A 13,633-nucleotide genomic window follows, 5' to 3' on the forward strand; every position below is an offset into this window, starting at 1 on the left:
GTGCATTTTTATTTTGCTTTCACTTTCAGTTGAACAATTCATTGTATTTTGATAACCATTGTTGGAATGCAACAAAGTGCATTTACTCAAGCAAGTACTATGTTTACGTATGTTACACCCCGCCCTTAAAAAACTAAATTACATCACGCACTGACCCAAATAGAACACACATTTATTACAATCAAACATGTGAAGCGTAGAAATGTCCATCCTGGGATGAGAGGCAGAAACAAAGCAGTCCCAGGCAGAGGCCTCTCCCTCCGGCTGCGGAACACTCCTGTGTAGAGGAACTGGAGGGGAAAGGAACAGGGAACATATATGTATACAGCTGTAACCCATACTTGTACTTTACTTAAGTATTTTTTATTTAATGCTACAAATTCTTATATTCCATTACACTTTTGAGACAATAATTATACTTTTACTCTACATTTGTTTTCTAAACATGGCTCAACATTTACACACTACAACTTCCAAATAATTGGACATGTTTTTTTTTGGAAATATTCTGAAATATTGTTTTTTAAAAAAGAAGAAAAAAAGAGCCATTCTCAGTACTTTTATTACACAAAGTACACTGAGTATATTTCAAGAACATAGTATTTCTACTTTTACGCAATTAAAAGAGTACTTTTCCACCACTTCAAATGTTAACAGTACTGCATTGATAGATACAAATATACATAATGCTTGCCTTGTTACTCCAAATTAAATTAGTCTTATATAGTTTCTATTTCCTTTAATCTTATATATTTCCAATACATGTCCCTTCTCTTTTAGTACTTACTTTGGTCCTTGTGCTGTCCTGTCCCCCCCAAAGATCCATAAAGGCCTAGCCTGTGGCTCTGTCATGTGATGGACTGAACATGAAGCCCAACATCTTCATGATGGAAACTTGCAGTTTAAAACTAATGGTTATCTAAAACATTAGGCAAGCAAAACCCCATGGATCTGGCTAGTAGTGTTTGGGATAACATGCCTTTTGAGGAAAGGGTCTGAGCAAAACACTGGTGGACTGGCTGACCAGGATAACCTCACCCCCAATGCTGATAAAAACACAAGTCAAACTGTAACTCCAACCAAACATTCATGGATTAAGTGTTCACATGAGTCACTTCAACAAGGTCATTTATTTGCACAAGTTCCCTTATAAAATATTAATAATGTATTAGTTTATTTAGGGAATATTACATTTAAGCATTTTTTTTTTTTTTTTTACTTAATGAGTAAGCAAATAGCTTTTTAGTTACCAACTATAAACTCCATACTGACAGTGTTTACTAAAGCATTTCTTATTAATTTATCAATTTATCACATTAGCTGTGCTTTTACAGTTGCTAACTCCAAAAAACATAAATGGGAGAACAACATATTCTATACTAATGATAAAAAACGTTTCCTAGAATATTAGAGTTCAAATTGTTGGATCCCCGCCCACGCCGTTTGTCATCAGTTTTAAAGCGTCCTCTTTCTCGTGCAGAAGCTCTTTGAGTCTTTGGATCTGTTCGTGTAGTTTGACTACTTCAGGGACAGTGGTCTCACTGTCACTCACTAGACCCTCAGCAGTCTTATACTCCTTCACTTTTTGACAGTTGATCTTTCCAGATGTTTTTACAACTTTTTTAGCAAATTTGGTTCTTCCCTCTTTTCTACTCGTCTGCGCCGTCCCCCATGCCCACTTCTTGGGCTCTTCTTGGGACCTTGCACCGTGCCCCCCCGCAGGGACGCAACAAGGACACATCGTGCGCTTCCTTTTTCTTCCCATTCTCCCCGTGTTTGTGTTCGGATCCACAAAAGTCGGAGTCTGTGGCCAGCCAGCGATGTCCCGTGAGTTGGGGATGTTGCTTTCATCTGTGCTGAGGAAATCTTCATCTATGGGTTCCACATATCCACATTCTGGCTCACTTTTAATATGACATGATGTTCCCTTGTCCAGAGTGCTACCTGAATAGTAAATCGCATAGAGAGGAGTTGGACTGTCAGAATCCTCTGGTTCAGTTTTCAGTACTTTCCCTGTTGGGACATTGATGGTACCATTGCAGCTGTTACTGTCTTGTAGAATGTAAAGGTCCTGTAAAGAAACATCTTCCTGTTGCAACCCGCTCGCTTGTTCCTGATTATCCTCCACCGACTTTATAGACTCACTCAGTAGAAATGTTGCAGACGAGTCTTTGTCAATTCTCGGCAGGCTAATTTTCACATCGGCTGTTATTCCAAACATGTGTCTCAGCAGAGGATCGGCAATTTTACAGGATTCCGCTGCCAGCGAAGATGTCCAACTTGTAGCAGGATTCATAGAGCACTGTGAGAAGAAAAATAAACTCTTTCAATTCAAACAATACATAAAAGAAGAATAAGTTATATTATAACAAGTTATATTAGTGTCTCTACAACAGCGGTTCTTGGGCATAGATGCTTTGTCAGCATGCTCATAATAAAAAATGCGGATGTTTAGCAATAATGTTAAAGGATCAGCATCTTTTTGCAATGAGATATTTCTTACTTAGCACCAAACACAAGGTACAGAAGAGGTTGATGGGAATGTCACAGTGTTTGAGGACCTTTTGGTTCCAAACCTAATCAAAGGAGTCGGCGGATCAACAAGTTATTCTTCACGAAACCAAACATTTTTGTTTCATCTGCATAATAATCCATCCAATATTTGTTGAGATATTAGTCTGGACCAATCAGATGACAGCTGTGTTTAGCAGCAGAACCAGTGGACGTGACCATGGTAACAAAACATAACTTTTACCGCAAGGCCCACCGTGAGCAAAAAGCAAAAGGCGTATGACGTGGATGCAGCTGAAGTAACACAGCTGGAGTCAGGACGTTATTAGGCTGGCATACAACTACAACTTAAATACAACTACCAAGACTTCTCAAACTAACTGATTCACCTTTTGTATCGGACTGCTCAATCTGTACACAAACAGAAATGTAAAAACATGCATTTGTGGTTTTGAGATTACTTAGTGGAGTTGTTCCTTGTCGGTTCTATTGTAAAGCCCCTTAAATGCAAATGTGTTATTTGTGATATCTCCTATAATATTTTTTGGTATTTTAATTGTTACACTTTTTTCTAAATTAACTCAAACCTTGTTTGTCATTTCTTTACTGTACTGCAATTTAATGTAATACAATAAAGACACATGACAACATGTTAGGCATTGGAATATGTTTCTAAGTAGTTTTCAGCCAATTGCAGATTTAAACGTGTAACACCTGAAGGTATTCTCACATTAAGTTTCTGTTAAAAAAAATGTCCCTGCAGTTAGCCATGAAAAAAAGACATGTCACTTTTTGGTTGCAGGTAATCAATAAATATTGATCAGAGGAATCATAAACTTTAAACAGTTCAGTCTGTATTCAGCCTATTGATCAAGTAGCAACCTCAGGGTATTAAAAGTGAAGCGCAAGTGTTAATCCTGCGTTCTTTTTCATAACCAGCGAAAAGAAGTCTGCTTCTATAAAAGGTCTATTAGAAAATGACACTTCTTATTACCTTTATTATTTATAACATATTCCTAATGAGCTTATGGTCTTGATGGTTAGTTTGAAGTTGTTTTGAATTAGCTAAAAATCGCAACTTCTGCATTTGTGCTTTGAATCTTTCTGTTTGTAGATTGAGCACATTCACATATCTAAATTAAAAAGGTGAACCCTGAACTGCAAGTCCTCAGGAATAGAACATGTCGTATTAATAGGAAATGTTCACTTGTTCATCAACATAAATGAATGTGGGGCACCGTATTTGCAGTGCATGACATTAAGGATTTTGGGAGATGGCCCTGTGGGCCATCTAAGCTAATTTACAGATGGCCCTGAGCCCAATAGAGATTGCCCTGAAAAATGCGTGAGGGCAAAATGGCACGAAGGGTTTTGGGGGGCCTCCACCTAGAACATTTAGATTTTTCCAGGTCTTACTGTAGATGCTGTCTGGTGCATTCTCTAGACTGAATTATAAGATGAACCACCACAATATTATATTATACAATTTCAATTGTATTTTTCATTTCACTTGTTTGTTTGCTCTTGTTTGCTCGCTTGCATGCCCTGCATAGCTATAAGAAATACTTAAGTTGTTGGTCAAGACACTTTCCATCTGATGAAGGCAAATGCCTTCCCAGATGTAAAAAAGTAGAAAACATTACATTCAGTTATAACTGCCAAAACAAACATTATTTACACTATTATGGCCCCTGTTAAAAATGTTTGTAATGTTATCTACTGTAAGTCGGTCGAATGAATGCTTCCTCAACCGGAAGCTGGCCGAGCAGCAGTCGAGAGGAGCCGAGCGCATCCACGAAGCACACAACATGGTGACGTCGGAGTTCCCGTTAGCCGGCAAATCTAAATCTCTTCCGTCAAAATAATTTCCCTTTAGCGCAATACCGCTTCAGTTGTGCCACTTATGTGACAGACAAGAAGAGTATGTGACAGACAATAATAGTCAATTATAATGTCTAACACGTAATGTGGAGAAAGAGATGTCCTGTCTGGGTTGATTGTGCGTTGATCTGTTGGTAATGCCTCGGGGTTCCGGTGGGCATGTAAACAAATGTATAATGCTGTGCTATACTTTGTGGCCCCACCCGGTTGCATAGCAACACTTATGGTTTAGGTGTCTTTTAATAAGCAGGTAGCCATATCATTAGCTAGAACTAGCTGGATCTGATCGATATGGACATAAACGCGAGTGAAGTCTAATCTGACGGGAGAGAGAGATCAGCTGCTGCTGACGAGTCGACACGCAGCTCTGCATGATCACATGCAGCGGTGAGCGGACAAAACACACACTTCAGGTTAGAATATCACTCGTAGCTATTTTAATTACCTCTCAAACTACCTAAACTAGTTATAGATATGTTTAGTTTTACTGTCGGGTCACTCATTACTGGATCCGCGAGCTGCATGATACTGGCATAATAGATTGCCCGATCGGGCAACCAGCAGGTGAGGCTTCATTGCCCGAGCTAAATACTAGATGGCCCCGGGCCATCGGGCAGTCCTTAATGTCGAGCCCTGATTTGTTTTACCTTATTGAAAAATATAGCGTGTACAGAGGTAGATATCTTGGAGGATGAGGCATTGAAAACTACAGGTTATTTGGCTGACTGGCTTTTCATATGCATAAGCCTGCTCCATTGTAAAAGTGCAGTAAAATGTGATGGAATCCTGTTGTAACACTATGGGGTATAAAATGTAATGTAGTAATAGAATTGTCCTCACCTCAATTTTGCCGGTATTTTTTTCTATTTGACAGCATATTCCACTGCTGCCGTCGGAGGTGAATGGATGAGTGACTCCTGGTGTATGAACTGATGGTTGAGACGAGTCCTTGTGAGCGTCATCATCACACAGGTCAATCACTTCACATGAATCATCTTGATTGATTATTCGGAGGCCCCCCCTTTTCTGAAGAGCAGGTGCCTTCACTGATTGTTGGCAAGAAGGTCCGATAGTTTTGTTGAATTCATATACTTTGCTTTCTGCCAAAGACGAGTTACTTTTCCCAGTTTCAAATTGTAAGCTGCAATGTTTTGCCACTAAAAACACTTTACCATCACAAACGATTACCGTTTCCTGTCCTTGAACATTTTTGCCCTGACTTGACCCAGATTCTGGTTTTGGGATGATGTCGCAGTGCTTTCCAAGGTTTTCTCTCTCCGCAACAACTCGAAAAATCTCTGAAGCAACGGAAGAATCAATGGGATCAAGAGTTGGAGCTGTTTGGCCGTCATCGTCATCATCATCTTCATCATCATCAACAACCCACTTCATGGGGCTGTTGGGCCTTTTTGAAACCCTTTGAATCAATCTTAAGTGTGGTTTTAAATCTTTTGATGGAGGTCCAGAGGATTTCTCTTTGGAATTGTTGCAAATAAACTTGCGTATTTCAAGTGTAGAATCACTTTGTGGATTAACTCCTTGGTTGACACTTGTGGTAGGGGACAAATTGACAACATTGGGTAAGCCTGAACTTGGACGGGAGTTGGCTGATGAAGTAGGAACATGTTTCTTGATAGCCGGTGGTAATACAGATACTAGGACTGGTCCGATTTGTGTATCAGGGGGCCTCCGAAGGCCATGTCCACTGGGTAGTGCTGTAGATTTCACTGTGATTGGGTGCTGACTGGGGGTTTTCCATAACTTCTCACCGTTTCTCGCGGTTGTTCCCAGTGCTGGAAATGTCACTGTGACTGGAATCTGACTCGTATTTCTCCCTACTTCCCCACTGTTTCTTGTAGGCACTGCCATACGAGGAATGTTAAATATATCTACCTTCTTTTGCTGTGGTGCATCCTCTCTGTTTTTGATGACCAAGTTGTGATTCTGTCTGTGTATGCTTGTGCCTGGACTCGACCCAGAAAGTGGTTTTGAAATGACATCACATTGCTTGCTTGCCTTTTCTTTTTCTGCAGCAACTCGAAGAATCTCTGAAGCAACAAAATATGGCACAGGCTCAAGAGTTGGACCCGGTTTAGTAATGACTTCGCAGAGTTTTTCAGCATTTTCTCTCTCTGCAGCAACTCGAATAATCTCTGATGCAACAAGAGAAGGAACAGGCTCAAGAGTATGACTGGGTTTGGTAATGCCGTCACAGAGCTTTTTAGCATTTTCTCTCTCTGCAACAATTCGAAGGACCTCTGAAGTTACAGAATTAATTGGATCAGGAGGTGGAACTATTGAGCCATCCTCTTCACCAACTACCCACTTCATGGGGCTGTTGGGCTTTTGTGAACCCTTTGGAATCAATGTTAAATGTGGTGAGTCTTTTAATCGAGGTGTTAATGAATGTTTACCTGCCACCTTGCAAAGAAACTGGAGCGTGTTAAATGCAGATTCCATCTTTTGATCAAAATCTTGATTGAAACGGCTTAAAGTTAACCCGTTGGACAAGCCTGTACTCGGAGAGGATTTGGCCGACGAAGTCAAAATCTGTTTCTTAGGTAGTTCAGGTGCTGGGACTGTTTGGGCTTGTGTGTTAGAGGGAGTCTGTGGGCACTGTCCTCTAGGGAGTTCTAGAGACTTCACTGTGACTGGGAGCTGACTCGGAACTCTTCCGGACATCCCAATGTTAGCTGCAGGTGTTGCACTTGGAGCTATGGTCCTTAACTTTGTATTCTGTTGCTGGGATAAATACTTGTTCACTGAGTTAGAAAGTTCCACATTTGTTTTAAACATCTGGACAGGTTCTGATGAAATGTTCATGGCTTCAGCTCTCTGTGGTGTAGGATCTGTTTCAGGTTGGCTTGTTGGAGATTGGAAAAACTGTCTGTTGACCGTTTGTACAGGAATCAGTTTCATGATGTTGGTTCCATCGGCTCCCACAGCAGGTACTGCCTCGTAGGAAATGGTGGTGTTGCTGAGAGAAAAAAGGCACAGAAACATGTCAATGAAAAACAGTTAAGATTCAAAGTTAAAAAACACATTTAGATTTGATGGAAGCTTTTGTCCAACGCAGCACCATTTTGTATACAATTTGTAAAACAACACAGGTTTAGATCCCAACAATGTTGCATTTCAGAGTACTTCAAGAAATAGTTGCTTTTAAATTTGTATTTCTTTCTTTGATTGAAACGAGAAGATTGATATCCACAAGCCTCCTTCACAGGAGACATTTCGACTTGTCATGGTACGTAACACAGAGGTAAAGCATTAAATGAATAGACTTAACTCCATAGAGGTTTTTTAATTTTCAAATCATAAACCTATCGATCATAAATCTATCGATTAGATTTATGATTCGAAAATGATAAAAGATGGGTAGACATGTGGAGATTATGCGACTGAACAAAGCGTGATCCGTCTCTTAAATGTGTGTCAACCACAGACCTTATTTCGAGCTATTTTCCAAAATCCTATGGAGAAATTGCATTGCTTTTTTGTCGAAGGAACCCATGCGCAGCTTACTTCCGGGTTTTAGGACGCGTCACTGTGGCACTATTCAGCGGCAGGTCAAGATGTCTGCAGTGTAAAATGTCTACCTTAACCTAGCTTAGAATAAAGGCTGTTAGCAGGGTGAAACATATAACCTGCTAAGCTAGCCTAACACTGTCCTGACTCCATCATTAATACGTTTCCCCCCCAGAAATTCCCCATTTAAGGCATAACAATTTGATGATATATTGTATTTTTCATATTATCACAGTTTCATTATGTGTCATCTGATCAGAGACTTTACTTATAGGAAAACCTGCCTAAAGCAAATGCAGGCTTTTGTTCAACAATGAAAGACATGAGCACATACTAAAGTGTAACAAGCACAAATACCATCTAAGCAAACTGTTTTAGTTGAATAAATACAGTTAAGCCCCCAAACACTATTTTATAACGTGTGGGATCACATACTGAATTAATCAAAAAATAACAAATTAACCAAAGAAAGTGTAAACCATGAAGAAAATTCAGGCAGTAGGAGTATAGTTTCCAACCTAAAGAATAAGCCTACAACACAATAGAGTTCACAAAGCAGAAATAAAATCCCCTCCTTTTACAACAAACAGTATATACGGATTAAGACTAATACTTTTATCTTATTTTATTTTATGTATTGCAAGTAGGGTTGCAAAATTCCGGGAATTTTCAAAGATGGAAACTTTCCATGGGAATTAACGGGAATAAACTGGGCATTTTCTAGATTGAAGGTTGGCTCTTCATAGGGAACTTAAATATAGTTGGGGAAAGTATATTTTAGCATAATCTTGACTAAAACAAACCGATGCCATTCAAGTACACTTGAATATCCATCCCATAGCACACTGCTTACTGCATGGCTATTCAGACCACACCCCCTACAGGCACTGTGCATTCCTCCATCACATGCACAGATGATTTCGAGAAGACTGGATCACACTTTTGAGCCCAAAGCATAAGACAAATGAAGCCAATTACATTTTACAAACATAGCAAAAACAAAATACATGATACGCAAAAAGTGCAAAAGAGCAAGATCAGCATACACGAGTATTTACCACATGGGAGTACAATATAGCAGCTACGACATATAAAGTGCAAGAAAAGATAAAAGTGCTACATAAAGTGCAAGAGGAGATACCCCTGTGTTAAAGTGCATTTAGCGGTGATTGCACGTCTGGTTGTTTCTTAACCATTTATTGGATATCCTCTATGATGACTATTGATAGGCAATGTATTTTATAATCCGTTTTCTATTGGCTGCAATAACAGAATTGTAAAACAGACTTCAGCAAATAAAGACAAGCATTAAATGAAAAATGTCAGATTATTTTTTGTTACCACTTTGGACAAAGTCTAAATTTGAAAGAATGTCCCTGAATTCCATATGCAATTAAACACCTTAAATCATAATAATAATAATAATTATTATTATTATTATTATTATTGTATTCTCAAATATTAATTGATGCTGTATCCCAGCGATTTATAAAGCTTATTTTAGAGCTAGCCTGGGCAAATGTCCGAAAAAGCTTTAATATTCAATAGTTCAGTAAAAGCATCAATCATACATTTGCATATAACATAAAACAGGCAGGAAGCACGTCTTCCGCGAACGTCCATCAGTTTTCGACCCGTTTCAATGTTAGCCATACAGGTTCACTAAATTACCGTCGCGACTTAGCAAAGAGAAAAGATAGACACCTTTGTGACATTGTAAACTCCTCCCTTTAGGATCAGCATCAACTATGAATCCCCTCGCAGATAACAGGGAACCTAACAATAAAGGGGCAGTGGTAGTTACGCACGGTTTATCACTCAGTTTGTTTTTGAACTTTCCTTGCAGTAAATGATATTGTTACGGTATGACATCAGATGGATTTAACTTTCATAACGTACCTGTGAACCGGATCAATTTCTTTAATGACGGGGTTCATGACTCATGAAGGAGGTGAGACTTCCCATCACAGCCCGTTTCTCCAAGGCAGCAATTTAGCGTGCTGAAGCAGCTACAGACTCTCGCGACAGAACAGTATGCTATCGGTCACGTTAGGTATGTTTACATGGAAGCCAAAAAGGGTTACAGGAAACTAACGTCAAAGCAAGTTACTTATATCCGTCGTTACTTCCGTCCATAAAGTATACGAAGAGGCTGCTTAAACCCCCGCAGTGGTCATTTATAGCTTACAAATCACCGTTTTATTAGTATTTGTAACTCGACGTTTCTCCTCCAGCTAATCAGCTGGTCTTCCGTTTCCGCATCCGTTACATCAAACTTCCGGTTTCTTCTTCTTCTTCTTCTTCTTTGCTTTAATGGCGAGTCGCAACCACAACTTCCGGTTTATTCGTCCTATTTCACCTCCTCCTTTCCCTCACTCGCGTCCCTTCCTTGCGTCTTAGCTCCGCCTCCGGAGACACGAGGGCCCAATCCGAAACCACTACCTCGACCCTACCCCTCCGTGACGGAGTGAACTCCGTCTGTAGCCACACTAGCAGCTCAACGAGACTCCCTCCTGTCAGATGGAGGGCGCTGGGAGGGAGTAAATACAGCGGCAAGCTTTGGGACGGCCTCCCCTCTCTCCGGCAGAAACAGGAAATGCCGTAACTGTATGAAACAACGGTTTCAAATCAGTATCTCTTAGACAAAAAAATGTAAATTAATAACTCAAATAAAACTCCAAACATATTTCATTGTGTTACTTTTTTGTAAAGCTCTTTTAGTTTTAAACCTGATGTTTATAAGCTTCTTAGTTTTTGCAACAGTCTGTAAATAGCTATACACAACTTTATAATCAAATGCACACATTTACCTTTTTCTAGACTAAACACAGTTATGATCCTAAGTTAAAACATATGAGGCTATCATGAGGTTGTTAACATCGTAGTTTATGAGTGGATGTTTGCTGGAACTACTTGTAAACAGCGTGTTTCCTGACGGACACACACAGCGCGACTCCGGTCAGGTAGAGACCGGTCTCAAGTCAGCACTGCTGCAGACTCGCTGTTTGAGGGCTTGATAGCCCACTCCCCCTCCACACTCGTTGCTTTGGAACAGCCCTCAATATGGCGGACCCTCCGCGTGAACGCGCAAACGGAGGGGTAGGTTGTAGGGGGCGGTTTGGGAATGGGCCGAGGAGGAGACGCGAGGACAGAGGAGTCCTCAGGTATTAATTGGGACGTCCTCGTTCACTCAAACGTCACTCTTAAACGACGTCTGTTAATGATGACATGTGCACAGCTGTATGGTTATGGCTAGAAAGGATCCGTCTAATGTAAATATGACGTCACGTTCTCGTTCTAACTCTCGTTGTAATCGGAGCGGCTCGGCTGTAATCGGAAAGGGTCAGGGTGGGCAGGACGCGGGAAGATCGAGAAGAGACGTCGTTCTAACTCTCGTTGTAATCAGAGCAGTGGTAACCACTCAAAGTCCTCAAGAGATAGGAAATGACAGCAGTGTGGGACCTTATTGCGGGAAATTACTGAGCACACATACCACCTACAGGATGAGACGTTCATGTGTACAGTGATATCAAGACTAAATGATCTTTTGGAGGACGTAAAGCAACACACCCCACATGACAGTAGTCTTCCTCTCACCTTCACGCCCCCCAAACACAAAAGGCAGAAGAGGACCATAACACCTCTCAGTACCAGCCATCGTAGACACCCTTTTTCAGGCCGGGTGGGTCATAAAGCTGAGGTCATGAGATCCAACTACAGAGTGGACAGCTTGAACAAGATTTTAAAAGCTAAGTCCCCAGAGTCTAATGCGGGAGGAGCAGGCAGGGGTACGAAGAGGAGGATAGATGCTTTAGGTAAGAACAAAGTATATTTACTTTTGCCATCTCCTCTATATTCACAAAACCCAGCCAATCATCCATTCCAATCCTATGTGACATGGCACAGTTCATTTCACTCCAATAGAAATTGGTATAAAAGAGACCATAGTCTTCTCATTGTGCTTATTGCTGTGGATAGGTGTTAACTATTGTTGTTGTATTGTATCATATCAAAAGTTGTTTTCATCCAAGGCACCACCGCCAGGTGAATGTTGGAAGCTTGGAGATGAATGGAGCTGTAAAGAGGTGGTAAGTAAAACAACGTTTTTAATCCATTGCATGTGATTGATGTAGTTATAAAAAGTATATCATAAGCTGTCATTACAGTCTAAATATCTAACAGCAAAAGGAGGAGAGTCTGAGGAGGAGAGGAGATGAGGAGAACAGAGGAGAGGAGACAGCAAAAGGAGGAGAGTATGAGGAGAGGAGAACAGGAGAGGAGAGGAGACAGCAAAAGGAGGATAGTCTGAGGAGAAGATGAGGAGAGGAGAACAGAGGAAACAGGGAAAGCAGAGTAAAGAGCAGAGTTGAAAGAGAAGTTGAAAGCAGAGCAAACAGTAGCAGGAGAAGTAGAGCAAATGTAAAAGTAACTTTGAAAAGTATCAGCAAGAAGATCAGAGTTGCATAATGTTATTTTGTTTGATTCGTTACTGTTATATTAATGTTGTATGTTAATTTTTGTACATAGGATAATAAAGATGATCTTAACCTTGAACTCGATTCATGACCTCATTTCATTATTAAAACCTTAATATCAAATTACAGACTGGATTCAAATTAGGATCTCCAAATGTGTTGATGTAATGTTTGTGATAAACTGAAGGATAAAGTGTTCCTTTATGTGTTGAGAAAATTCCCCTCCCTCTTAAGCCAAGTAAGGTGTTTAAAAAGCCTCTTGGATCAGCTGGAAAATGCATCATCACAAAGCTGAAAACAGCTGTTTCACTTTACTTTTGAAAGATACGACAGAGACAAAGCTACACATATATGATGATATTATAGAATATGATGCATTGCTGCAGATTAAACTACCCAACGGGATATAAAGGTAAACACATCTACAGCAGTAACATGCAACATACATTTTATTGCACCAGGAGCTATCTTGGGACTTTTACTGCAACAACGTTGACTTGCCTGTGAATACAAAATAAACCATAGTGTTGCTGATCTACAGTGTTGTCATTCTTCTTTCAACAGCAAGACCGCTAACAAGTATTTACATACTTAATATAGTTTAGTTTCTCGCCATCCCAAACGTAAACATTCAGCCACGTGACTGCGCTTCCGAGCCGCTCCGATTACAACCGAGCCGCTCCGATTACAACGAGAGTTAGAACGAGAACGTGACGTCATATTTACATTAGACGGATCCTTTCTAGCCATAACCCAGCTGTATCCCCTCTCATCGGGCTTAACTGAATAACCCCTTAGAACCGGCCCATTTGTTGTTAAATATTTATTTAAATGAATGGATCTTTCTCTTTGTTAGTCAAGTAATTCAATGTAGGATGGTTGGTCCTGCTTTTGTGTTCCGTTGTGGTGTAAAATCTACATTTCAATACAAATTGTTCAATCTTTATTTCAGACTCAAGGTCCATATCACATGCAAAAAGACAAGACACACATCAATAAATAAGATAAAAAGCTAAACACAAAACAGATAAAAACAAACAGATAAAATCAGTCCAATCACAGCTAGCCTCACATGCTCACTGTCTGTATAGGCTATTGCGCCAATGTCTCCAAATCATGGAAGAGAACCGAGTAGAACTCTTCACAGGTTTAATTAAAATCGAGATAACATGATTGTCCGAGTCTTCTAGGCGACACATGAATTTTTACATTAACTTTCTTAAAAGGGCTTGACAAGT

The 13,633-nt window shown here is 40.1% G+C and overlaps 1 protein-coding gene and 1 long non-coding RNA gene across 2 annotated transcripts; one reads left to right on the forward strand and one right to left on the reverse strand.

The window, feature by feature from the left end:
* Positions 1-544: 544 nt before the first annotated feature.
* lrif1 (ligand dependent nuclear receptor interacting factor 1) lies at positions 545-10,271 on the reverse strand. Its single transcript, XM_079674255.1, has 3 exons — positions 9,820-10,271; positions 5,233-7,369; positions 545-2,302 (listed from the first exon to the last, which is right to left on the reverse strand). The coding sequence occupies exons 1-3, from the start codon at positions 9,855-9,857 to the stop codon at positions 1,415-1,417; spliced, it is 3,063 nt and encodes a 1,020-aa protein (XP_079530381.1). The 5' UTR covers positions 9,858-10,271; the 3' UTR covers positions 545-1,414.
* Positions 10,272-11,079: 808 nt separating this feature from the next.
* On the forward strand, positions 11,080-12,474 carry LOC307036790. Its single transcript, XR_013807455.1, has 2 exons — positions 11,080-11,735; positions 11,952-12,474. It is a non-coding gene; the product is annotated as an uncharacterized lncRNA (long non-coding RNA).
* Positions 12,475-13,633: the final 1,159 nt, after the last annotated feature.

The sequence above is a fragment of the Notothenia rossii genome (genome assembly GCF_949606895.1).
Source record: "Notothenia rossii genome assembly, chromosome: 4".
Lineage (NCBI taxonomy): Eukaryota > Metazoa > Chordata > Actinopteri > Perciformes > Nototheniidae > Notothenia > Notothenia rossii.